We start from the raw sequence: 23,364 nt of genomic DNA, 5'->3' as shown, positions 1-23,364 counted from the left end.
ATTAATGAAATGCTAAAACAGTCGCGACAACGCAAAACAGCGAACAAGCAAATTGGAAGGGGACATGTTTATGGGAACTGATGGGTAGAGCCAGCTTCCTTTTCCTCTACCTCCGCATTGCCTCACTGTACAGGTCGCACTCGGCGTGTGTGTGTCTCACCTCACCTTGTTTGGCGCATTTCGTGTGGCCATTTTCGGGGTAATTTGTTGTATCTTCACCGCTTAATGTGAGGGAATTTGTTGGTATATTGTGTTTGGTACTTTATTTTATTTTTTCTTCGGTTACCACCACTAAATAATTAAAATATCCCAAAAAGGGGGGAGAGGGAAAAAAACGGGAAAAGACAGGAATGTTAACGACTCAATAAGAGATGCAAACAAATGACACCTGTGGCGGAGCAAGAAGTTCTATCCACATTTCGCGACGCCTCATAGTAAACTCCACACAGCGGTTTTTTAAATTGCCTCTTTGAGTTATTAACGTTTTGTTAAAAAGTTGTAAACCTGAAATGGTTTTAATCCGATAATACATTCGAGTTAGAGAATAGCACAAGGATATAAATGTTATTTGCATTCTTAAATTAAAGATAAAAGTTCTTTAATTAAATGTGCCCAAACATAATATCAAACCAAAAAAATCAATTTAAAAGACATTAAAGCTGTTGTCAGCTCTATTTTTCCGAGTGTTTCAGGCTCCGAGTGTCTTCCTTCTTCAGCTGGCCATGCAAATCATTAGAGTGCCTCGGCAGCCTCCGAGAAAAAGATGCCACAGCACAGTAGTTGAAGCTCATCATTCGGATGTGATTAACTTAAATACACAAGACATAAATATTTAAACGCTTGCGGCCATGGACATGGAGCGTTGAGCGAAAGCGTCCGTCGACAGTCAGCAGTTTGGTCAAATGAAGCGTGTTAAGTGCGGTTTCAGGGATTCAAACGGTGCGCAGGGGCGCTGGGGAGCAGGGGGGGGCGTGGCTGCATGGGGGCATAAAATTGCTTTTAGCTGGCAAAACGGTTAAACGGCTTTATGCAAATGCCCGGCTGGCTGAACGGCCAAGAAGACCACGCAGAATTAACAGCCAAAGAGGCAAGTACTTGGCCATGGCCGATTGTGGCACCTTGTTGATCAATAATTGCCACACGACAGCTAAATGGGCTTTAATGCCACGTTAGCAGCGAAGGCCAAGGCGAAGGGGCAGCAACAGCCGCATCCCAAGGAAACGCAAATCAAATTCTAATGATGTTGTAATGCAGACACCCTGCGATGAAAAAACGAAAACCCCACAAAGTGGGTTGGAAAATGGAGAGGATCCCCCCACCCCCCACCCCCCCTCCTCACACCAAACCATTTAGACAATGCCCAGGCACGCAAATATTTCCGAAGCAGTGCAAAGTAAAGGCCGCAGCTGTGGATTATATTATTAGAATTGAACATGCAATCTGACAAGTGTCTGGTCCAAGGAATAGTATGGAAACAATATGGAAAGCAGCTGGAAAACATTCTGGAGCGCCTATACCCTATACTTCAGTTGCTCCAAAGGATAATGCCATTGAATTATGAAGGTATTACGGGAGATTAGAGTAAGCTAGTCCTAATGCTTTCCATACTCTATGAAAGTACCACTTAATACCTTCTACTAAACGTTTTTAAGTAGACTGTGTTTCTGAAGATCTCGACAGCACTTAAAATTTCCATTGCAAAAAAAAAGTGGGATACCCTACGCATAGAGTGCCGAGAATCGTTTCCTGGTTGGGCCCAGATCTCGGCCAGGCTAATTGCCCAGCCATGAACATAAACATTGGCCGACGTCCGAGGGAGGAAGCCAAAGGAACGGGAAAGGGAGTCTTAGCCACGGTCATCGTCATCATGGGCGATTTATGATTGCATTTCCTGTGACTGCAACTGCAACTGCAACTGTGTGCTGCACAAGCCAAAAACCGAAACGCGAATTGATCGGTCACCGTTGGTTTGTCGCCCATGGTGCCACCGTGGGACTAGTTGGTGGCCAAGCGGAAATGCCACCGCGCTCGTTGCCGCTGGTGCCGTTCTCATTGATATTCCATGGAGACGGATTGCCGGCGACTACGACCCTTGTCTAATAAGGTATTAATAAGTTTTTGCCTTGGCCAAGACCAGCCAATTGCCGTTGCATTGCATTCTTGGGCTTCTTTGTTGGTTGTTAGCCGTTTGCCGATTGTTTTTTTTTTTTTCTTTTCGATCGTGCTGCTGAATTTTAAATGCATGATTACAAATCCACACTAGGCAGCAGTTACTTTACGTACTGTCAGGCATATCTGCCCATAAAGTGGGATTATTGTTCTGGGAATGATGAGATATAAATCTGTTACATGCACTTTATTATTCGTAAATATATAGTTGCTAACAACCAATTGATCATAAATTAATCAATAAACAAGCCAGCTGTATCCTTTAATTGATCTATTGTTATTTATGAGTTAATAACACTAGTGAAAGGCAGAGCTAGTACATTTTCATTCAAGTGCCACATTTTTGCTGAGCAGTGTAAATGTGAGAGAATGACACCGGCAATCTGACTGATGCAACAAGCTAAAATTAACGTATGAATGTCAGATAAGTGCTGCAGCTTTTGCTGTTGCTGATGGGTTGATGCTGCTGCTGCTGCAACAAAGGTCAGCCAGCGCGTGCTGTTGCTGCTGCCAGTTGCCAGTTGCCAGTTGATGTGACCCATTGTTGGCCAAGTTGAGCCGTCCAAGCCGAGTCGTTCTGGAAGTGAAGTTGAGGCTAAGAGTGGTGATTAATCGGACACATGACAAAGATGCGTCAGGTTGTGGGAACCGCACGGAGTCTGCGACCTTAGCCGAGAGTTGGACGGCAGCTTCTGGGACTTGCCATCGATTGGCAGTCCACTTGGACTGGCTGGACTTGCAGTGGTCACTTGTGACACACTCGAACGGGCTACGTGAGATTGGGGAAATTGGCTATGGAGAGTGGAGATAGCAGTCGTTGGGAGGGGGGGGGGGGAGATTCTAGTATTGGGCCTGCTGCAGATGCCAATCGAGAGATAACCACACACAGATACAAGCACACACTCACACTGGCCTACAATTTCAATACAATATTTGAAATAATTGGCCACAAATCGTCATTGCAGTTGCTCGTTGCTGTGTTGCTGCTGAAGTTGCCTCTGCTGCGGCAGTTGCTGCTGCTGCTGCTGCGGCTGTTGCTGCCTCTGCTGCTGCTGCTGCTGCTGCTCGTAGGCCACAAATTGCAGTCGGCTTAAACTGCTGCTGCCGCCTGACCTACGACACTATTTCTCCTCCCCCAAATAAACCGCCTCAAATTACTATTGATACTGATAGCAACTGCAACTGCAACAGCAACTGGCAACTTGCAGCAGCAGCACTAGCAACATCAGCAGCATCAGTAACTTTTGTTCTTGTTCTCTTAATGCGTTACGGTAAATATTTTTGTCTTCATTTTTACTGTTAAGATCGAGATGAAGTTGAGGCATCATTCCCTGTCCGTTCCTGCTGGTCAATGTTGCTGGTCGGTACATTGTTGCAGTTGCGGCTTGCTGCTTGCTGGACGCCAATTAGCCAAGCACTCCCCATGCAACACATGCGGGCTTTCAGGCCTAATAAAAAAAAAAGCCTGTTCAGTTTGAGGGGCTTAGGGCCATGGAGGCTTTGGAGGCTTGGCCAGGTGCCAAGAACTCAATCATTGCATTCGTTGAAACAATTGACGGTTGCTTAATGTGCAAAACGTGAGTCCAATTTGCATGACAACAGCAATTGCTGCCTGCAACCAGCAACAACCACAAGAGTCAACCTTCATTAGGTGAGATAAAAGGCATAAGTATTCTGCAGCCAAAGCTTTGTGCACCTTTTGATGTCGATTTATTTAAAATCTAAGTCGAACAATTTATTCAACTGTTGCCCATCACAAACCTGGCTGATCTTTAGAGATGGCAGCGTGTGGCTTCCAAAAAAGCACTTCTATAAATGTAAAATAAGATAAGTCAGAACCATAACTATTACTTAAGTTAATCAATAAGTTTTAGACATTACATATTGATGTAGATTTCCATGGAATAGCAACTTGGTGACACCGATTCGGAACCTCAATTCGTGTTACGCAGCCATCGCGAGTAGCTCACGCTCCTCGGCGATGTTTCATCGTCTGCTGGCGCTGCTCCATTGCATAGGTCACGTGTTCCGTCGTGTGTCTGGCCAAAATATCAGCAATTGAACTATAGACATTTTGGCCAAATGCAGTAAGCAGGCCAAAATGCCGCGATCCCGCTTTTTGACTATCGCGAGTGGAATGGATGAAGGGCAGAGCGGTGGAGCGCAGGAGCTGCAGTTGCAGGTCGGCGCATCTTGGCAAATGTCAGATGCAAATGCGAAAAGCCAAGCCAAGTCTGTGTGGCACCTGCTAACTCTTGCACTTTTCGCTTGGCCATTTCTTTGGCCAGCTAGCAGACGGTGTCAGTCATAATTAATACGCTTAGCTTGAGTAACTTAGTCGCGCTGGAAGGAAGGGAACTTCTTTGGTTCTTTGGTGTTTTACGGTGGCTTCATTAAAAAGCCATTAGTGGGAGATGAATTTCGCCGCCTATCATCCGCCGCCACCCTTGGCAACTTTCTAATTGGAAACTTTTCCTATGGAGAGCATAAATTTTAGCAATGTTTGTTCGGTTTCCGATACAATCAAAGACAAGAGCCAGAGTGCCGAGTGTTGAGTGTGTCAAACAATTTAGTTGCCTTTCGGTACCAAAAGGCAAGTTTTGCGTGGGAAATGCCGTCGATCGTCACGATCAAAAACGGCGAAGGGGAAACTTCACCGTCAACTTGAGGTACATGGAAAATGCAAAGTTGATTTTATCGTCGACTCTAACTCGGTCTTTGGCTCTGTGTTACTGTCCTGGCCTAAACTGATTTGCCACTTGACAAATGAGTTGACTGCCACATGTGCAATTTGGAAAACAATCCACCCACTTTAGATCTTCCCCGATAGCTCCCCTTACTCCCTCTCTTTTCCAGCAATTTTCCGAACGAGCCAATTTTCCCCCCATGTCAGACGAAAATGCAAAGGAAAACAGAGCGAAGCTAAACAAAAGAAATTCTACCGCTTTTGACTTTGACAATTTGCGCATTGATTTAGAAAATAGCTCTTCCATTGAATTGGAGCACTCTCCATATGAAAATGACGTGAAAACCAGAGGTGGAAAGTGCATCTGGGATGGGGTCAGTTGAGGCTCCAAATACTCTTAAAAAAAAGCTGTTGGCAACTAAGTAAAATAATTATAAAAGAGCATAAGAGTTGGCTTTCTTTAACTATTTTCTCAGTTTATAGATGGAACTTAAAGTTCTTATTATTCCAATTTAAAGTAAGCTCTTGCCCCAGTTCGTTGAGCTCTAAATAGTAAAGGGTATGCATAATGCAGGGTATGAAGAGAAAAATTGCTCCGCAATTGAAGCTATCAAAAAGGAGCTTGGCCAGTTAACCCAAGACAGCGAGTTGGACTCAAAAACGAAGCAGTGGCAAAGCGCAACCAAATTTCCGTTTCGGTAGTTTTTCTCTTTTTTTTATTTTTTATTATTTGTTTTTTTTTTTGCTGTGAGGATGGGGACTGGGTGCAGGAAAAAAGTCATCATAGCCTGACCTTCATTGTTGAGTTGCTTCTAACATTTAAATTTGTTTTGCTTTTCCATTATTTTCGGGCTCTGTTGTGCTGCTTTTGTTTTGGCTTCTTTTCGATTTCAACAGAAAACGTGCCAAATTTGGCTGCCAGTTGGACGTTCCCCCCCCCCCCCCCCCCAAAAAAAATTTAATACAGTTCAGCTGGGTTGGGCATTGGCTTTGGCTGTAGCTTTGACCTGGTCTCCGTTCCAGGGGCTATGGTCTTTTGTCTGGCCACAAGCTCTTGACACACATCCAGACATTCGGTAGTGTCGGCCTTATCGGGCTCTTATCAGCTGGTTGAAAATTGTTAGAGAAGCCAAAGGCATTTCGAATCGGGCTATGAATTCAGTCGGACGCAGCTTCTCCCGGTGAAATGTGGCTTCTCTGGTTTATTCTCCACCTAATTGGCCTCATCCAAGGGCGTTCTGTGGGCGGTGGGTCTGTAAACTTGGATGACGAGGTTAGTTTTGCCCTTTAAGTTTTGCTTTATTTGTTACATTTTTGTATTTCTCCCTATAGTTTTTCATGCCTCAGCCAGATCCCACAATATTTGCCTACAATCAAACTGATAAGGGATCATCACCCTGGGACAATACCTGGAACTGAATACTTGTAAAAAAAAAAGTGACTTGTAATTGTAATAAATTTATTTTATTTAATAAAAATTATGTAGCTTCTGAAGTGCCCTAAAACCTGAAGGTATACACTCCACCGGCTCCCCACTGAGGCCGGCTGTTGCCATAGGGTCCACCAAGGTGCTGGGCATACGATCCCGTGGCATCGAAGGAGTGGCGTCCATTGGGGCTCTGCCAAACGGGAGCACGTCCGTTGAGGCTCAGATCGAATCCTTGCTTTGGGCTTCCACCGCCACCGCCATTCAATTGGAACTGGCGACGCACTCTGTGCAGGGGCACATCAAAATTGGGAGCATACTAGAAAAATACTCTATTAAACTGTGCTCCAAGTGAAAAGTTTCATAAAAACTTACTGCCAGTGGTTCAGGCTGCAGATTCACAATCTCTCGGGGATCAGGATAGGGATAAGCCCAGGCACTCGAGAAGGCACAAGCCAGTCCAATGAATAGAAGACTAGCGGTGAAATGCATTTTGATTTGATTAGGCTTTGTCAACTGAATGCGGCTAGAGTCGAACTCAGGTCTTATATAGCTCGGATCTGTGTCTTATCAGTACTCGCAGATGAGATTCCCCAATTGGGAATCCCTGTCAAGACGACGGTGCAGTGGTTCACCAGTGGATCCCCACATTTCGTTGATAAGAGGTACGTGTAGGCTCCTCAAATAGAGGCAGATGCCAAAGTGAATCCCATCTAGAAACAATGAATGTAGAGGTACTCGCATTTCGATTGGGATCCATTCATGTGTGGCAGCTGTGAAAATAATATATGTATATTAACTACTACAAGCTAATTCTATTTCAGATTCTTAGGCTAACATTAATTCTTTCTAAATTAATTCTTTCTAATAAAAAAGAGCATTATACGAAGAGTTATATTTCTTTTATGCATTCTAGTTAAGATGCAAATCTATGTTTTATCATTTTAACACCAACTTTCTTTCTGGTAACCTGAGTTTTATGCATATATAATACATTTTCATTCAACATATATTCTATTTTTAATCATCTCCAATTTCGTGTTTTCTATTAGTAAGAATATCGGATGTTACTTTCGCCAAAATTTGATTTCCTCCCAAGCAAAATTACCTTACAGGTTCCGCAGACCCAAGCAGAATTTAGTTTCCCAAATCGATTCATCATTTTACAAGGTCAACTCAATTTGGCCATTCTTAGCTGGAATTAATGATGTGAAAAGCTTTGGTAATCCCCAAATTTGGTTGTAAAAGAGTTTAGAATACAGCCTCTGCACGAATCATTTTTCAAATACTCGAAGCGAATCTTATTCGCTTTCGTTGGGGATGGCGTAATATTTTAATCTTCGGGTTAGGCTGCGGATGTTGCGCATGATAAATTTCCATCGAAGGTTCTCTCGACAGTTTACGCAATAAATCCAATTAGCAAAAAACATTTTGTCTTGGCAGGTTTCATTAAGACCGCCTGTCATCGTAATTTGTTATTACCCAACGGAGTTGGCCAAACAAGATGTATCAACAATTAGCCAAACTGCAAGATCATCTGTGACCCACCAGCCTCTGTCTCTAGAAGTCTGCCTCAATGTTCCGGGTTAAACAAACAACGCCAAGGACATTGATGGCATTTGAGATAGTGAAATTATGGTCAGGTATGCATATCGTTGTATTCGGTTATATATTTTGCAATTATCTGAATATACAAAGTGGGTATGGTTTTTATAATAGCTAGACTCGGATACCAATCGAGATAATATTTGGTGAAGTTTTTTACAATAAAATATTTATGAAGCTTAGAAATTCGGAAATCTGTAGGTGTAGGTGCTTCCCACTTTCCAGCTCGGTTCTGAGTTGCCATATGGTCCTCCCAAGTGCTGTCCATATCCTCCATTCAGTCCAATCTCGTGGCGTCCATTGTCGCTGGTCCACACCTTCTGGTGACCCTGGACTGCAAAGCCAAAACCATCGCCGCTCTGGCCACCGCCGCCTCCCTGAAGATTGAGTGGGTACTGCGGTGGTGGAGTGGGCTTCATGGTCATGTCGTCGGGCATCGGATAAGCCAAAGTAGAAGCGATTGCGCAGCAAAGTAAGGCGACGGCAATGGTGAACTGCATCTCAGTTGTTCTCAATTGAAGAACTGGAATATGCTGACTGATACCTTTGCTGCAGTTTCGATGCTCTTTTATAGGCCGCTTTCCAAAAGGAATCCCCGATGTCACCTTATCTACTCAGAAAGTATACCTACGGCGGTTATTGTCTCATAATTAGAACCCAAGATTGATTACCGGTCATAAAAAAGGAATCCCCGATGCAAAAACAAATACCACCAGGGGATCTTTCTTAAACGAGGACTCACACCTTATTTTCATTTGACAAACAAGAGGTTAAATACTTATTAAATGATAAAATTTGTAACCTCTTATTCCACGAAGTTTTTAAATATGTATCTTAAGAACAATATCCCAACCTCCCAGCTTATTATTAACAATTAAAACATTAATGATTTCCCTTCGAAAATAAACGAAAGTTCATCCTTTTCCCAGTTCCACGGATTAATTTTAAAACCTCTCCGCGGCGACAGACAAAGAGCGATGTATGTTTGTATGCAGGCAAACAAAAAAAAAAACAAATATAAATATTTAATAAGTGATAATTGATTAAAAGCAGAGGTTGAGCAAACGTAAAAACAGTTTCCCATCAGCAGTTGAGTGCCGAGGCAGCCGAGAGAAATGTTGTTACAATCGATATTAATGAAAATATTGGCCGTTTTTTTGGTCTGCTGGGTGAGTGCGGCAAAGGAAAAATATACAATTAATCCGAAAATAAAAAAATATAAAAAAAAATATATATGCATATTTACTTTACAGCTGGGACACGTCACAGCCCAGTCATCTGCCGATTATATAGAGCTTGAAATTGGTTCAAGGGGTGAAGGTCCACCGGAAAAGACGGAATTTCCCTGGGGCAATGATGACCAGGATCTTGAAGCAACATTTTAAGTTTCTTAAGATTTTTTAAATTCTATAAATTGCATCATATACATCTCTGTTAAATATATTATAAAGAGAATCCAAGTCTTATCAGTAAAGTTACTTGTTATAACCAAAATTATACTATACTTTTGGGCCCATAGAAAAATAACTTACTCTTGTATGACTTAGTCTTAATTTAATTTAGTCAGTTATAATATATAAACCACCTATTGTTTGTCAAAACTGGCTTTATATAAAAGTAAACTCTTTCTACTCATGTATTAAATTATATCTTACTACTTTATAAATATATTCTATATCAATACCCATAATTCCCATTTTTAAATGAATGAACCTCCAAACATATTTTGTATACAGGGACCAAAATAATTACAATTTTTTACAACATTTTCTAAACTACTCAAAGTAATAACTCAGCACTACCAAAACAAGACTGACATGTGTTACTGTTGAAACACACTATTAGATGCCTCGAAAAAGATTTTTGAAAATTCTAAAAACTTACCAGCTAATGGCCAAACTGGGAGACAGACACACGGAAAAGTTAGGCTAATGAAAATTCCGTAAATAAGACATGTTCTTTTCTTCTAAAATGAAAACTAATTAATATACCGCCAGGATTTTATATTCTTAAACTTCACCTCATCTAATGCAAAGCATAGTAGAATCGAAGATACTATCTGACATAGCATTACGACAGTGATTCCCATAACAACATCTTTGTCAATAGTTCCGGCAAAAGTGTGATATTTGAACTGACGTCTCTGGTGATCAAATGGATAATTTACTGAGGGAAAAATATAAACATTAGCTGGCAAAACGTGTACTAACTGACCATAGCAATCCAGAATGTAGGCGTAGAAACCGAAACCACTCATTAAGTTCCACGAAGCCAGAGTTGCGATGACAAACCAACGTTGATTTGATCGATCTGGCATAGTGTACCTGCGTTTTTGTTCATAAAAAATGTATTTTTTTTTTTTAGTAGGTAAAATATGCTGAATAACTTTTCCAGGCCCGCCCCAATGGAAATCAATTTAGCGTCAGGTTCAATGGACTTTTACGACAAGTGCGTGTCAGCTGGATGAAAAACTAATTGCGACCATTAAGGCCACGCCCCCTCTTCGAGGGCGAGGCGGTTGCCAATGGCAGCGGCGTTGGTGCCAAACTTTGGCCGTAACTGGAGCACTCAATAAAATGTGAATTAGCCCGGCGGAGCCGGCATTAATGGTCCGCGATTCGGGTCCGCAATAGGAACCTCTCCATTTCCCCGGAAGGTGGCAGCTTTGACACGCTTCCAAGTATCAATGCGATTGTTTTTGCGGCACGCGAACAAACTTTAGTCTTATTTTTGTATGTTTTTCAACTGCAGTGCATCGAAAGGTAGTGAATTTGAGTCCTTTGACTGCGGCACGGTAATTGCGTTAATTTCGCTCGAATTACGTTTCCCATCATTGTTTCTGCCACGGCGAACCAACCACGCCCCCATTTGGCTGTCTTGCATGTTTGGCGGCACTTTTGTGGTTTTTTTTATCGAGTCTCCTTGCCCCTTGAGTCCTTCGATATAGTTGCATGTCGACAGCATTATTGGTGCCCTTACAATTTATGCGAATTATCCCCTACCTTTTATGCACCCAGAAATAGAAATGTGTAAAATTTAGACAAAATATTACCAAGTCTATGCATATATTTGCGATGGGTTTCTATTTTACAATTTTTATCTAATATTTTCAGTGTACAATGTCGCCTGCTAACCTCTCGCAGTTCACTGCCTCTATTAACTTGGCTTCATGGTCTTCGAGCACTAACATTCTTCTACAACATCGACGATGTCATTATCCTCCATGGCCAAGGAGTCAAATGTGTCCTCCTCCTGGATTTTCTCACCATCGAAGGCCAGGATCAGAGACTCAGTAGCAACTCCAAATGCCTGGGCATATTTTTGCCTAAGAAGTGCGGCCAAAGGTTGATCCGTTCTCACATGGCACCGCAGTTTAGGTAGATTTGAGGATAGAAGCCAAATGGTTTTGCTTTGATTGGCCATTCTATTTTACATTAGAATTACTAGGAGTGTATTTAGATAGTGATAGGTGCCACGTGGCCTTCTGATCGGCCGACTTCATTTCATTCATTTTTTGGAGCCACATCATCAGTGGCAGAAGGGCTGAGATTTATGATCAGTTGCCGGCGTAGCGCTTACCAATAAATAAGTTCGATAAGATAGTGGTGGCGAATAAGTAGCTGGGACTATTCTCAAGTCACCATCGCACTTGTCTCATATGGTACACACGTATGGGTCACCCTATCTCGCTCGGAAATCAATGGGCTATTCAAGGTGCAGACGCGGGCAAGTAACACAGTACCAGGCAGACTAACCGCAATGCACCTTGGGGCTAAGTCTATTATAAAATGCTGGAAATAGAAAATAATGAAAAAAAATATATATACTTCCTAAATACCCTTTGGTTAGGGAATTGGTATTCCTAAATACCCTTAGATAGGCAAGCTATCTAACTATCTAATTATATATTATAAGTACAAAAGTACAAAAAGTATAAAAGTATTATAAAGTACAAAAATTTCATTATAAAGTGCAAAGCTTTAACCACATTTAAATATATTTATACTTTATACTTAATTTCCCAAGCCCATTAACCTTTGAGCTGCGAGCAGACCATTATAACCAAGATCAAGCAAAGATCAATTTGACAGATCATATTGTGAACCACTGTGCACGATAGCCAGCGCTATCTAAACGAATTTATAAATATTATACGAACATATACTATAACGGCGACAGCGAATTTCGATAGAGCTTTGCGAGACAATTCGGGGAATGAGTATATGCGCCGGCAGTCAGTTCTTAAGCGGCTTTCTGGTTGCACGGTCGTGTTTATTCCGAATTCGGGTTAGGAATCACAAACCATTATCTCTTCTGGGAGGTGTACGAGGTGGCTAATTTAAATTCATAACGAGGGGGAGCTAATTGCGCCTGTGGCCAGAATGAAGTGCCTGATAGTGTTTGGTCTGATTGTGGCCCTGTTTGGTGCCTTCGTGGGCTATGGCTACGTGGTATTCACGGAACTGACCAAGCCCCTGCCCAAGCCGGAGTTCAAGGATGATACGTACTGGGGTCCCGGCGATGCCAAGGACTTTGTGCCCGACGAAAAGATCTACGAGTTTAAGCTGCAGGTGCCGCAATCGGAGATCGATGATCTGCGAAAGGAACTCAACCGCACGCTGAGACTAACCGAACCGCTGGACGGAATCGCCTTTGAATACGGATTCAACACCTATGCACTGGAGCAGTTTGTGGACTACTGGCGGGACAATTACCTGACCAAGTGGGATGAGCGCCAGGAGCTGTTCAACTCGTTCAAGCAGTACAAGACCGAAATTCAGGGGTGGGTACGAGTGCTTTTGTATAACATGGATGCCATGCTAAAAACGTAATACCTCCGCAGCTTGAATATTCACTATATCCACGAAAAGGTATCCGAGGAGGCTAAGGAAAAGAAACACGTATATCCTCTGCTCCTGCTCCACGGCTGGCCAGGATCGGTGCGCGAGTTCTTCGACTTTATACCCATGCTAACCAAGCACTCAAACATCACGGATTACGCTTTTGAGGTCGTGGCACCATCCCTGGTGGGCTACGGATGGTCCGATGTGAGTGTTATTTGTTTTTCAGTTGAATTTCTTCATTTTAATTATTATTATTATTATTATAACTTAAGGCTGCCACGCGTCCCGGATTTAATGCCGCTGAAATGGCCACTGTGATGCGTAACCTGATGCTGCGTCTGGGCCACAAGAAGTTCTTCATCCAAGGCGGAGATTGGGGCAGCATCATTGGCAGCAACTTGGCCACCTTGTATCCAGAGAACGTAATCGGTTACCACTCGAACATGTGCGTTCTGCACACGCCACTGGCCATTCTGAAGGGAATCTACGGCAGCTTCTTCCCGGAGAAGTACTTGCCGTCCAGATTCTTTGTGGATCATCACTTCCCCGTGTGGGAAAAATGGCTGGAGCTGCTGGAGGAAAGCGGTTACTTTCACATCCAGGCCACCAAGCCGGATACGATTGGAGCGGCTCTGACCTCCAGTCCCGTCGGCTTGGCCTCCTATATCCTCGAGAAATTCCAGACCTGCACAAATCCCGGCCTGAAGCAGGACTTTGGCGCCATAGTCACTGTCTTCGGCCTGGAGGCTGTGCTGGACAACCTGATGGTCTACTATCTGACGAACTCGGCCACGACAGCGGCTCGTTTCTACCTGGAGAACGTGTCCAAGACGTACAGGGATCTCCAGCTGGATCGTGTGCAGTCCCCGGTTCCCATGGGCTGTGCCCGCTTCCGGTTCGATCTGGCCTCGGTGACTGACTGGCAGCTGAGGGACAAGTTCCCCAACCTGACCCACTCGATGTACTTCCAGCAGGGCAGCCACTTTGCCGCCCTGGAGATGCCGGCCATGTTGTTCAATGATTTTACCGCCTTTGTGGGAAAAATTGGCCTACACGGCGAGAAGAGAAAATAAATTGTTTTAAGTATAATTACCAAACGGATTTTGTACTTTCGCTTGGGAATCGGGAGGCACATGAGATAGCTATTAAATTGGCAAGGCGACAAAAGGTCAACGTATTTTAAGTACGGTTTTGCAGTAAGGTGGTTGGGACCACCTCAGTACCACCATAACGTGGTTACATAATATTTAACAAATGTGGAAGGGAAATAGAAGGGGGTAAGACAAAATCTTTTTTAATTACATTACAATAAAACTAATAACTATAAATAGTAGGTATGGTTAAGAAGTAATTGCTTGTAATCCATGTTTGTAATTGACCGCAAACTAAAAAAATATTATTGATTCTTTATTTATATATATGTATATATGTATATTTATATATATACAGTCATGGTCAAAATTATTTTCACAAAGTGCATTTTTGTGCATGGGTCACAAACAGTTGCTTGTGCAGCAAGTGGGGGGAGGTGAAATGCAAAAAAACTTTTGCTTTTGCAAATTCAAACCTATGCAGAGTCAGATGAAAGAAGAATTGAAAAAATAACTGTTCCTATGCGCAAGGAAGAGGCAAATGAAGAGATCTTTATCAGTTGTCAGAAGTATTTGCACACGGTTTCGTCGCATCACAATTATTTTCACAACGCAATTTCTTCTTCAGTGATTGGTTTAGAGTGACAAGTGCCGGTTTGTTTGCTTAAATACATTTAAATTATTGAATAAAAATTAGATTTAATCATTTTCCTATTACAGTTATTAAATAAAATGCCCAAAACAAAAGAGTTAACAGTTGAGGCCCGGGCTGGTATTGTTGCTAGGTTTAAAGCCGGTACACCTGCGGCCAAAATAGCTGAAATATATCAAATTTCGCGTAGAACTGTCTACTACTTAATAAAAAAGCTTGATACAGTTGGCACATTAAAAAATAAAAAAAGATCAGGCCGAAAACCTGTGCTGGACCAAAGGCAATGCAGGCAAATACTTGGAGTTGTGGCGAAGAATCCTAGTGCCAGTCCGGTAAAAATTGCCTTAGAATCAAAAAATACAATTGGCAAACAAGTTAGTAGTTCTACAATTCGTCGCAGGCTAAAAGAAGCTGATTTTAAGACATACGTTGTTCGCAAAACGATTGAGATCACACCAACCAACAAAACAAAACGTCTTCGATTTGCGTTGGAATATGTTAAGAAGCCTCTTGACTTTTGGTTTAATATTTTATGGACTGATGAGTCTGCATTTCAGTACCAGGGGTCATACAGCAAGCATTTTATGCATTTGAAAAATAATCAAAAGCATTTGGCAGCCCAGCCAACCAATAGATTTGGTGGGGGCACAGTCATGTTTTGGGGATGTCTTTCCTATTATGGATTCGGAGACTTGGTACCGATAGAAGGAACTTTAAATCAGAACGGATACCTTCTTATCTTAAACAACCATGCTTTTACGTCTGGAAATAGACTTTTTCCAACTACTGAATGGATTCTTCAGCAGGACAATGCTCCATGCCATAAGGGTAGGATACCAACAAAATTTTTAAACGACCTTAATCTGGCGGTTCTTCCGTGGCCCCCCCAAAGCCCAGACCTTAATATCATTGAAAACGTTTGGGCTTTTATTAAAAACTAACGAACTATTGATAAAAATAGAAAACGAGAGGGAGCCATCATTGTAATAGCGGAGATTTGGTCCAAATTGACATTAGAATTTGCACAAACTTTGGTAAGGTCAATACCAAAAAGACTTCAAGCAGTTATTGATGCCAAAGGTGGTGTTACAAAATATTAGTATTGTATTTATATAAAATAAAAAAAATTCTTATGTTGAAATTAGATGTTAAGCTGAAATTTACTAAATTAAGTTGAGTGAAAATACTTTTGAAGCGCAATAAACATGTGAAAATACTATTGACAACTTGCATGCATATTTTCTTTTGCTTTAAGCTTTGTACTATGAACCGTTATCTTTCGTATTTCTTTTCGACTACCTTCTGCATAGATCAAGCTAAGCGATAAGAACTATTTCAGGCAAATCGGACAACAACAAGAAGAAATATAACAAAAAGAAGTTGAAGTTTGCAAATATTGTGCGTTGTGAAAATACTTTTGACCACCTCTGTATATATTAAGGGCTCCGCGTGTTGGTAATTCGAGTTCTTAATCATTATTAATTAATTAAATCAGTATTTAGTTAAATGTCATATAACAATTTCATTTTAAGCATGAATCGTTTCTTGTTCACTTTACTTTCGTGGATTGATAAATGGAACTGCTTGATCATCTTCCTAAACTAAATGTAAATTTTAAGTACAAAAATTGCTCTCACTCAATTTGTTGCCAAAAGCTCGCCGAAATTCTCAAATTATTTGTCCAATCATGCTCGCATTGCATTGCCGTGTGGAATACGATCCACTTGAAATCCACAAGCCAACAAAAAGCTTTTGTTTGCCGGTAGCTTGCGCTTTACAAATCATTTGTGCTCGACGATCGTAAGCGAGGAGTTGCGCAGTTCGCCGATCTGTGTATATAGAATATATAAAGAATATAGCATAAACACACAATGGCGAACATCTGGCCACGAATCTTGGTCGGAGCTCTGACCATCCTGGTGGCCGTTGGCTATAAGAACTATCGCGATCTCTCGGCGCCCGGCAAGAGACCCGATCTGGACAACAACGCCTACTGGGGTCCAACATTGAAGGAACCTTATCGGGAGAACAAGGCCATCCTACCCTTCGACATCAGCGTAAAGCCAGAGGTAAATAAATATACATACACAAATGCATATATACAAATGCAAAATATCAAATCAGTATGATATGCAATCAAAGCTATGAATGTATAGTATATGTAAATATTTCGAATCATGCTGGTATGCAAGTATCATTAATTATACAGAATTTATGGTAATTTGTACAAATTCATACTATTTAAAGTTATATTTGATTTAATAATTTAATTTAAGTTATATAATTTTTTTAATATCCTTCATCACTTCTTATCAAAGGTTATTGAGGATCTAATCGGTCAGCTGAGTCGTCCTTTGAAAGCGCAGGCGCCACTGGAGGGTGTGGGTTTCCAATACGGATTCAATGCCAACGAACTGGCCAAGGTGGTGAAATACTGGCGCGATACATATCTGCCCAAATGGAGCGAACGGGAGGAGTACCTCAAGAAGCTGGATCACTACCAAACGGAAATTCAGGGGTGAGTGCGACAGAACTTATGGAAAACCGAAGTGTTCCACGCTTAATTAGTCGCCTGCTTTTGCAAATTAACATGAAAAGTTAACCCCAAATGTTTTTCCATTTTTTTGCAGTTTAAAAATTCATTTTATTCATGCCAAGCCAAGCCAGGTGAAAGGCCAAAAGCCCAAGAAGGTGCTGCCTCTGCTTCTGATGCACGGATGGCCGGGAACCGTTCGCGAATTCTACGACTTCATCCCTCTCCTGACCACGCCCAGTGACAAGAGCGACTACGTCTTCGAGGTTATTGCACCCAGTCTGCCCGGCTACGGATGGTCTCAGGTTAGATTTGTTTCCAAAGGGACAACAATAAATTGCTAACCAAGTAATGCTATATTCTCCAAAAGCCGTAAGCCATAGAACTTATCTCTTACTATGGCATTAATATATAGCACTTAGGTAGACAAGTTATTACACAACCTTCTCCAAATTACAAATTGAAAAATGACTAATTTTATATTTTTCCAACTCCAGGGCTCTTCAAAAACTGGATTCGGTGTGGCGCAAGTGGCGGTGGTGATGCGCAACCTGATGCTCCGAGTGGGATTCGATAAGTTTCTGGTGCAGGGTGGCGATTGGGGTTCCATAATTGGATCCAATGTAGCCTCACTTTTTCCGGAAAACGTGCTGGGCTATCATTCTAATATGTGCGGAAATAACAGCCCTATGGGTCAGTTGAAGATGGTGCTGGCCTCCTTTTTCCCCAGCTGGTTTGTGGACAGCGAGTATGCGGACTTCTACAAGGGACTCGGTCACTTGTTTAGCACCATAATGGAGGAGATGGGCTATGCCCACATTCAGGCCTCCAAGCCAGACACCATCGGCAATGCTTTGATCGACAATCCAACTGGTCTGGCTAGCTATATTCTGGAGAAGTTCTCCACATGGACGAATACGGCATTTAGATCGCTTCCTGACGGTGGTCTGACCAAGAGATTTACCTACGATCAGCTTCTGGACAATGTGATGATCTATTATGTGACCAACTCCATTACCACCTCCATGCGTCTGTATTCCGAATCAATGGTTGCCTCGCAGTTTGCACTGGCCGTGGACTCCGTGCCCATCAAGGCCAAGGCTGGCTGCACCCGTTTCGCCCATGAGATCACACATTTCTCCGACTCGGTTTTGGCCAACAAGTTCCCCAATCTGGTGCACAGTACCCACCACCGGGATGGAGGTCACTTTCCCGCTTTTGAGCTGCCCCAGCAGCTGTACGACGACTTTGTGTCTTTTGTCCAGAAAGCCAATTTCTCATAAAACAAAATTGTTTATCATTAGTTATAGAAGTCCATTGTACATTTTCATCGTGATTCTTGAAAGAAACGGTTATGTTTGTTGCAAAAATTAAATCAAATCGACTTGGTGATTGTATTTGCCTTATCTGCTTTGAAAACCGAAAGTTGAAGAGTTTTTTGTTTGGAATACACGAGTGGCGAGCAAAAGGGCAGTGTGTGGTGTTTGCTTTCATAAGTATATGTACATATATGATATATCTAAGCTCGGAACGATGTTACGTAACTTATTCCCATGGGCTATAGTCGACATTGGTGTACCCTTTATAAGAAATCATGTAATATGTTGAATTATTACTTAACTAAATGACAGTAGAGTGATATTAAACCAAATGAACATCAAATTTTACTTGGCAACAAAGATCTCACACATGTTCAGTCTACCCCAGTGTAGTTCGAAAATAAGGGGTATTTTTTAGCTAACCTGGTAGCCCAGCTGCGTCGCAAAATATACAAAAACAATTCGCGGGTCTCATTCTTTATACATATAGTACATACATACATACATACCCCTCCGGTCTTTACCCGTAAAAGCTTCAAACCAAAAACCGGCATGTAAGCTTTGTTGAGTAAATAAACAAACAAGCCGATTCATTCGAGTCATCCCCGATGTGGAAAGCCGCTACTCCGTCTCAGTGGAGTCGAGTCCAAAGTAAACCCGCGATAAGCCCCAACTGATCGGCGTAGGGTGGTCACTCAAAGTCGCTTATCATCATGAGCGTCGAAAACGAGAGCTGCGCCCACGATGATATGGTAGAATCAGTGGAATCGTAGCTGCTATCCGAGACAGTCTGAGTGGAACCGCTGATAGGAACAGATGGGTGTCACTGTTAAAATTCTGGTCTTGATACTGGCCATTGCCGGTGGGCTGGTCTATAGGAATGTGACCCAACTATGGGCGGACTTGCCCGCACCAAAGTTGGATCCCCAGGAGTGGTGGGGCGATGAGGCGCAGCCCAAGGATTACGAGGCCTATTTGAAGAACAATTCGGAGGTGATAGGCAATAGGCTTAGTTATCCGGATAAGGTAAGTGGGGGTCTATCCATTATTATGTACTATATACTAACTCATACCATGTGCAGACCATTGCTGATTTGAAAGAGCGTCTCAATCGCACCCTGCGCCTTACGCCTCCGCTCGAGGGCGTGGCTTTTGAGTACGGATTCAATACGAATTACCTTAAGGAGGTCGTGGAGTACTGGCGCGATGACTACCTGCCGCGTTGGCGCGAACGCGAGGTGTTCCTTTGGCAGTTCAATCACTTCACCACCGATATTCAGGGGTAAGATAAGGTGCCCACTTATCATATGCACAGATAGTAACGATGGGGTTTTAGGCTACGCACACACTTCCTCCACCTGATGGTTTATGATGACAACAAAGTGGGTAAGAAACACTATCCGGTGTTGCTGCTCCACGGATGGCCGGGATCGGTGCGGGAGTTTTACGATTTCATACATTTGCTGCATCAGACCAATCTGGACAATAATAACAAGTACATCTTTAACGTCGTGGTTCCGAGTTTACCAGGTTATGGCTGGTCACAGGTGGGTTTTGTCCAATCTACGTAGTGTATTATAGGCTTATCTGTCTCTTATCCTGCAGGGCACCTCCAGAAAAGGACTGGGTCCCGCTCAAGTGGCGGTGATGATGAGGAATCTTATGCTGCGTTTGGGATACAACAAATTCTTTATCCAGGGTGGAGACTGGGGCAGCATTATTGGCAGCAACATTGCCACCTTGTATCCGGAAAACGTGCTGGGCTACCACTCGAACATGTGCAACAATTTGAGTCCGAAGTCGCTGGCTAAGGGTTTAGTGGCCGAATTTTGGCCCAGTTTGTTTGTGCCCTCTGGCTTTGAAGATTTCTTCTTTCCCAAGTCTAACGAGATGAGATACCTAATGGAGGAGAGTGGCTACTTCCACATCCAGGCCACCAAACCGGACACCATCGGAGCCGCCCTCACCGATAACCCAGTGGGTCTGGCCGCCTACATTCTGGAGAAGTTCTCCACGTGGACAAATCCCAGCTACCGATCTCTGCCAGATGGAGGACTCACTAAGCGCTACAAAATGGATGCCCTGCTGGACAACCTGATGATCTACTACCTGACCAATTCGATTACCACCTCCCAGCGTCTCTATGCCGAGCAGTATGCCCAGGCACAGCGGGACCTGCACCTGGATCGGGTTCCCACCCGAGTGCCAACTGGATGTGCCCGTTTCAAGAGCGACATTATGCAGTTCCTGGATGTCCAGTTGAAGGATAAGTACACGAACCTAGTGCACAGCACTTACCACAAAAAGGGCGGGCACTTTGCCGCTCTAGAGGTTCCAAAGGTTCTATACAAGGATTTTATAGACTTTGTCGAAACGGTGGAACGTAAGTTTAAAATTAAGACTCTGTAGATCTTCCAATAAAAGCTTAATTGTTACAAAAAAAAATTAGTTTTTATTTGGTATCGATAACCTAAATGGTTTTGATCCTGGAAATGACTAGGTACCCGGAAAAATAGTAGTAGATGTTACCGTTTTCCACTTTCAACTTTTCACTTTTCTATTTAACCTTAATATTCAATGTTGTATTAGGAATATTTAATTTGTTATATACACTTCAATGAATAAGTCCAAAACAATTCATTCATATTTTTCATAATAATAATAATTTGGTTTAGTTTCTATGGAACGCATAGATTAAATTTTTAGAAGAATAATCGGGACATAGTTTAATTTTTATCATTATCGGTATTTTTTAAATGTTGTACCTCAGCAAACACAAAATACTGAAAAGGGTACCTTGTTTTAGGGCCAGGTACACGCGTGAAGTTACCTCCCATCCCTGATCCTGGAACATTACAATCGGGAATCGGAGTTAAAGTGGCTGCGCAGATGGTCAAGAATATATAGGAATATTAAACAATTACAAATTTGGAATACAGGATTTGTGTGAGATACAGGCTGGTCCAGAAGCTCATAAAACGAACAATTTATACCACGATCTAGGAATTTGCCATCAAGTTTCGAAGACAAAGAAACTTCAACTTAGAGAAACTCAGAAAAAAAGGAGTAACAGTAAAAGGGTGACATTTTCTGAAACACGAAAAAAATGACTGATTTAAAGTTAACTGTGGCACTAACCAGCGTTAATGCGGAGAATATGTCGCGGCACGACATGCTTCAGTGGGTGAACAACATGGTCCACGGCCACTTCAAGAAGATCGAAGAGCTGTGCTCAGGTAAGACTTATAAAGAGCATAAAATTGGGCAATGCTGCTAAGTTCTATGGTCTTCTCCAGGTGCTGCCTACTGCCAGATGATGGAGATGATCTTTCCCAACTGCATTAACCTGAAGCGCGTCAAGATGACCGCCAAACTAGAGCACGAGTATCTACACAATCTTAGGCTCTTCCAGGAAGCCTTCAATCGCTTGAAGCTGGACAAAACGGTACCAATCGATCGACTGATCAAGGGTCGCTTCCAGGACAACTTTGAGTTCCTGCAGTGGTTCAAGAAGTTCTTCGACTCGCAGGCTCCGGGCTTGGAGAACATTAAGTCGCTGGCCAATGCGCCGTTGGCAAAGCCCATAAAGCCGCGCCAATTCGCCAAGGAGCGATCACCAGTCAACGCCAATGATGATGCGCTCAAAGAGCTGATTGATGAAATGAAGAACCTAAGCCTGAAGCGGGAGGACATCATGGAGGCCAGCAATCAGATCTACAACAAACTGCGCCTGGTCGAGGATTTGGTCAACGACATGATCAACAACAACCAGCTAGTTGAGTTGTGCAAACGCATTCAAGCGGTGCTCTACAAAACGATAGATGGTGAAATCAACGAGGAACCCGTCGAGGTTAATGAGGATAATGGTGATGAAGGCGCCGAACACGCGGATCCCAATGACGGATTATATTAGAATTCTTTTTATTTGTACTTATTTTGTTTTATACAATCATTTAATTATTTATAAAGAAAGCATTATAAAATCAGCCGTTGGAATCATTGTCTGAGGAGGAGTAATCCCCCACTAAGCTTATGGGTTTTTCGTTCGTGGCTGAAGATGTAGTTTCTTCCAACTTTTTACGCCGTATGCCAAGATCCTGTACTTGGAGCTGGGTATTCAGAACCTTTTGTCGCTTGAGTCCACCAAATGTGGTGACTGTTGCTCCGGGAAGCGCTGGACGCATAAGCAGCTCCAACCGCTGCTCGGATTCCCGTTCCAGAGCTGACTTCGTCTGCAACTTCATCAGGGCTGCCATTTCGCGATCTTGTGTGGTCTCCGGAAGGAGAGCAATGTCCAAGCTGCTCTTGGCCAACAACTGTCGATCCAGCTCCTGCTGACCATTGATCTCTTTCTTCTGCTGGCGAAACTCGGCGCGTAGGCGACTATTGGCCATATAGCTGTCATCCCAGACGCTCATGTTGCGCTCCACTAGTTTCTGGAGCACGGGCCTGGCATCTGCCCCTGCCTTAGCATCCTTGGCTTGATGCTCCAACTTGTACATGGCATCGTCGAAGAGACGCTTTTGTACCTCCTTGGTTTCCGGTACAACTTGTTCGTTCTGCAAGGGATCCCAGCGGTTCTCCTGCCGTCTAGCCCCCGAAAGTATAACATAGTCCAAATTGCCGGGATCCGTCTGGATCTCAAAGTGGTTGTCGCACAAGTGGCACTTCATCCGGAACTTAAAAACCGGCGTAGTGTAGTACATGCCCACCTTGGTCTTCTCCGCATTGTAGCGCACGCCCATGCCGATGTGGTTCTTGCATCCATCACACCAGATATTGTAGGGCATCTCAAAGCGGATGATGATGATTCCCAGGTGAATCTTGCGGGCCCGTTCCCGCAGGGCGTGGGTTCCCTGGAACTTGTTGAGACCGCCCTTCTTCGGATCATAGTCGGGCGGATAGTACTTGTTCTGTCCCTTGCGTTCACCCATTTTTTAAGTGGATAGGATTACTTAAATATTTAAACTAATTACAAGCTCAATCTTTTGCTGTCAAATGTAAATAAACATTTCTGCTTTTTTTAAATCAGCTGTTTC

The 23,364-nt window shown here is 42.9% G+C and overlaps 11 protein-coding genes and 1 non-coding gene across 18 annotated transcripts, besides 1 other annotated feature; 6 read left to right on the top strand and 6 right to left on the bottom strand.

Moving 5' to 3' along the window:
• Positions 1 to 6,027: 6,027 nt before the first annotated feature.
• CG43109 (uncharacterized protein) lies at positions 6,028 to 6,347 on the top strand. Its single transcript, NM_001259486.1, has 2 exons — positions 6,028 to 6,128; positions 6,188 to 6,347. Exons 1-2 carry the CDS (start codon positions 6,042 to 6,044, stop codon positions 6,272 to 6,274), a joined length of 174 nt encoding a protein of 57 aa, NP_001246415.1. The 5' UTR covers positions 6,028 to 6,041; the 3' UTR covers positions 6,275 to 6,347.
• Positions 6,300 to 6,804, bottom strand: DptB (Diptericin B). The gene is made up of 2 exons (NM_079063.4): positions 6,657 to 6,804; positions 6,300 to 6,600 (listed from the first exon to the last, which is right to left on the bottom strand). Exons 1-2 carry the CDS (start codon positions 6,771 to 6,773, stop codon positions 6,355 to 6,357), a joined length of 363 nt encoding a protein of 120 aa, NP_523787.2. The 5' UTR covers positions 6,774 to 6,804; the 3' UTR covers positions 6,300 to 6,354.
• Positions 6,805 to 7,934: 1,130 nt separating this feature from the next.
• DptA (Diptericin A) lies at positions 7,935 to 8,430 on the bottom strand. Its single transcript, NM_057460.4, has one exon. It carries the CDS (start codon positions 8,384 to 8,386, stop codon positions 8,066 to 8,068), a length of 321 nt encoding a protein of 106 aa, NP_476808.1. The 5' UTR covers positions 8,387 to 8,430; the 3' UTR covers positions 7,935 to 8,065.
• A 546-nt stretch (positions 8,431 to 8,976) lies between these two features.
• Positions 8,977 to 9,574, top strand: CG43071 (uncharacterized protein). Of its 2 annotated transcripts, none has more exons than NM_001299665.1 (2): positions 8,977 to 9,055; positions 9,140 to 9,574. In NM_001299665.1, the coding sequence occupies exons 1-2, from the start codon at positions 9,002 to 9,004 to the stop codon at positions 9,269 to 9,271; spliced, it is 186 nt and encodes a 61-aa protein (NP_001286594.1). In that variant the 5' UTR covers positions 8,977 to 9,001; the 3' UTR covers positions 9,272 to 9,574. The 2 variants fall into 2 exon arrangements, with proteins under 2 accessions (NP_001286594.1, NP_001246414.1); NM_001259485.2 differs by having other exon boundaries at positions 9,140 to 9,376.
• Positions 9,575 to 9,636: 62 nt separating this feature from the next.
• Positions 9,637 to 10,299, bottom strand: CG43070 (uncharacterized protein). Of its 2 annotated transcripts, none has more exons than NM_001259484.2 (4): positions 10,101 to 10,299; positions 9,907 to 10,052; positions 9,771 to 9,852; positions 9,637 to 9,711 (listed from the first exon to the last, which is right to left on the bottom strand). In NM_001259484.2, exons 1-4 carry the CDS (start codon positions 10,201 to 10,203, stop codon positions 9,662 to 9,664), a joined length of 381 nt encoding a protein of 126 aa, NP_001246413.1. In that variant the 5' UTR covers positions 10,204 to 10,299; the 3' UTR covers positions 9,637 to 9,661. The 2 variants fall into 2 exon arrangements, with proteins under 2 accessions (NP_001246413.1, NP_001286593.1); NM_001299664.1 differs by having other exon boundaries at positions 9,907 to 10,029.
• A 618-nt stretch (positions 10,300 to 10,917) lies between these two features.
• Positions 10,918 to 11,333, bottom strand: CG43069 (uncharacterized protein). The gene has a single exon (NM_001259483.2). The coding sequence runs from the start codon at positions 11,307 to 11,309 to the stop codon at positions 11,070 to 11,072; it is 240 nt and encodes a 79-aa protein (NP_001246412.1). The 5' UTR covers positions 11,310 to 11,333; the 3' UTR covers positions 10,918 to 11,069.
• Positions 11,334 to 12,116: 783 nt separating this feature from the next.
• Jheh3 (Juvenile hormone epoxide hydrolase 3) lies at positions 12,117 to 13,820 on the top strand. The gene is made up of 3 exons (NM_137543.4): positions 12,117 to 12,669; positions 12,730 to 12,934; positions 13,003 to 13,820. Exons 1-3 carry the CDS (start codon positions 12,269 to 12,271, stop codon positions 13,801 to 13,803), a joined length of 1,407 nt encoding a protein of 468 aa, NP_611387.1. The 5' UTR covers positions 12,117 to 12,268; the 3' UTR covers positions 13,804 to 13,820.
• On the bottom strand, positions 12,932 to 20,823 carry asRNA:CR46485 (antisense RNA:CR46485). Of its 4 annotated transcripts, NR_167877.1 has the most exons (3): positions 20,624 to 20,801; positions 16,111 to 16,302; positions 12,932 to 13,779 (listed from the first exon to the last, which is right to left on the bottom strand). The 4 variants fall into 4 exon arrangements; NR_167878.1 differs by lacking the exon at positions 16,111 to 16,302; NR_167879.1 differs by lacking the exon at positions 20,624 to 20,801 and having other exon boundaries at positions 16,111 to 16,608.
• Positions 14,176 to 15,904: a mobile genetic element.
• Jheh2 (Juvenile hormone epoxide hydrolase 2) lies at positions 15,950 to 18,428 on the top strand. 2 transcript variants are annotated; one of them, NM_176233.4, is made up of 4 exons: positions 15,950 to 16,542; positions 16,792 to 16,991; positions 17,104 to 17,311; positions 17,504 to 18,428. In NM_176233.4, exons 1-4 carry the CDS (start codon positions 16,345 to 16,347, stop codon positions 18,287 to 18,289), a joined length of 1,392 nt encoding a protein of 463 aa, NP_788413.4. In that variant the 5' UTR covers positions 15,950 to 16,344; the 3' UTR covers positions 18,290 to 18,428. The 2 variants fall into 2 exon arrangements, with proteins under 2 accessions (NP_788413.4, NP_611386.2); NM_137542.4 differs by having other exon boundaries at positions 16,255 to 16,542.
• On the top strand, positions 19,108 to 20,761 carry Jheh1 (Juvenile hormone epoxide hydrolase 1). Its single transcript, NM_137541.4, has 4 exons — positions 19,108 to 19,351; positions 19,408 to 19,607; positions 19,662 to 19,872; positions 19,931 to 20,761. Exons 1-4 carry the CDS (start codon positions 19,142 to 19,144, stop codon positions 20,732 to 20,734), a joined length of 1,425 nt encoding a protein of 474 aa, NP_611385.1. The 5' UTR covers positions 19,108 to 19,141; the 3' UTR covers positions 20,735 to 20,761.
• Positions 20,824 to 21,151: 328 nt separating the features above from the next.
• On the top strand, positions 21,152 to 22,288 carry CG18190 (uncharacterized protein). Its single transcript, NM_137540.3, has 2 exons — positions 21,152 to 21,561; positions 21,622 to 22,288. The coding sequence occupies exons 1-2, from the start codon at positions 21,432 to 21,434 to the stop codon at positions 22,236 to 22,238; spliced, it is 747 nt and encodes a 248-aa protein (NP_611384.2). The 5' UTR covers positions 21,152 to 21,431; the 3' UTR covers positions 22,239 to 22,288.
• CG15084 (uncharacterized protein) lies at positions 22,232 to 23,351 on the bottom strand. The gene has a single exon (NM_137539.4). It carries the CDS (start codon positions 23,257 to 23,259, stop codon positions 22,309 to 22,311), a length of 951 nt encoding a protein of 316 aa, NP_611383.1. The 5' UTR covers positions 23,260 to 23,351; the 3' UTR covers positions 22,232 to 22,308.
• Between the last annotated feature and the right edge of the window lie 13 nt (positions 23,352 to 23,364).

Source organism: Drosophila melanogaster, chromosome 2R, assembly GCF_000001215.4.
Source record: "Drosophila melanogaster chromosome 2R".
Taxonomy (NCBI): domain Eukaryota; kingdom Metazoa; phylum Arthropoda; class Insecta; order Diptera; family Drosophilidae; genus Drosophila; species Drosophila melanogaster.
This window is presented reverse-complemented; position numbering and strand designations above follow the sequence as displayed.

Coding starts and splice junctions, on each gene's coding strand:
- CG43109 (NM_001259486.1), top strand. CDS start 6,042: ATGTGGCTTCTCTGGTTTATTCTCCACCTAATTGGCCTCATCCAAGGG. Junction 6,129..6,187: donor CTGTAAACTTGGATGACGAG/GTTAGTTTTGCC, acceptor TTCTCCCTATAG/TTTTTCATGCCTCAGCCAGA.
- DptB (NM_079063.4), bottom strand. CDS start 6,773: ATGCATTTCACCGCTAGTCTTCTATTCATTGGACTGGCTTGTGCCTTC. Junction 6,601..6,656: donor TGCAGCCTGAACCACTGGCA/GTAAGTTTTTAT, acceptor GTATTTTTCTAG/TATGCTCCCAATTTTGATGT.
- DptA (NM_057460.4), bottom strand. CDS start 8,386: ATGCAGTTCACCATTGCCGTCGCCTTACTTTGCTGCGCAATCGCTTCT.
- CG43071 (NM_001299665.1), top strand. CDS start 9,002: ATGTTGTTACAATCGATATTAATGAAAATATTGGCCGTTTTTTTGGTC. Junction 9,056..9,139: donor CCGTTTTTTTGGTCTGCTGG/GTGAGTGCGGCA, acceptor TTTACTTTACAG/CTGGGACACGTCACAGCCCA.
- CG43070 (NM_001259484.2), bottom strand. CDS start 10,203: ATGCCAGATCGATCAAATCAACGTTGGTTTGTCATCGCAACTCTGGCT. Junction 10,053..10,100: donor CTACATTCTGGATTGCTATG/GTCAGTTAGTAC, acceptor TTTTTCCCTCAG/TAAATTATCCATTTGATCAC. Junction 9,853..9,906: donor TATGCTTTGCATTAGATGAG/GTGAAGTTTAAG, acceptor TTTTCATTTTAG/AAGAAAAGAACATGTCTTAT.
- CG43069 (NM_001259483.2), bottom strand. CDS start 11,309: ATGGCCAATCAAAGCAAAACCATTTGGCTTCTATCCTCAAATCTACCT.
- Jheh3 (NM_137543.4), top strand. CDS start 12,269: ATGAAGTGCCTGATAGTGTTTGGTCTGATTGTGGCCCTGTTTGGTGCC. Junction 12,670..12,729: donor TACAAGACCGAAATTCAGGG/GTGGGTACGAGT, acceptor ATACCTCCGCAG/CTTGAATATTCACTATATCC. Junction 12,935..13,002: donor TGGGCTACGGATGGTCCGAT/GTGAGTGTTATT, acceptor TTATAACTTAAG/GCTGCCACGCGTCCCGGATT.
- Jheh2 (NM_176233.4), top strand. CDS start 16,345: ATGGCGAACATCTGGCCACGAATCTTGGTCGGAGCTCTGACCATCCTG. Junction 16,543..16,791: donor ACATCAGCGTAAAGCCAGAG/GTAAATAAATAT, acceptor TTCTTATCAAAG/GTTATTGAGGATCTAATCGG. Junction 17,312..17,503: donor CCGGCTACGGATGGTCTCAG/GTTAGATTTGTT, acceptor TTCCAACTCCAG/GGCTCTTCAAAAACTGGATT.
- Jheh1 (NM_137541.4), top strand. CDS start 19,142: ATGGGTGTCACTGTTAAAATTCTGGTCTTGATACTGGCCATTGCCGGT. Junction 19,608..19,661: donor TTCACCACCGATATTCAGGG/GTAAGATAAGGT, acceptor ATGGGGTTTTAG/GCTACGCACACACTTCCTCC. Junction 19,873..19,930: donor CAGGTTATGGCTGGTCACAG/GTGGGTTTTGTC, acceptor CTTATCCTGCAG/GGCACCTCCAGAAAAGGACT.
- CG18190 (NM_137540.3), top strand. CDS start 21,432: ATGACTGATTTAAAGTTAACTGTGGCACTAACCAGCGTTAATGCGGAG. Junction 21,562..21,621: donor GATCGAAGAGCTGTGCTCAG/GTAAGACTTATA, acceptor GGTCTTCTCCAG/GTGCTGCCTACTGCCAGATG.
- CG15084 (NM_137539.4), bottom strand. CDS start 23,259: ATGGGTGAACGCAAGGGACAGAACAAGTACTATCCGCCCGACTATGAT.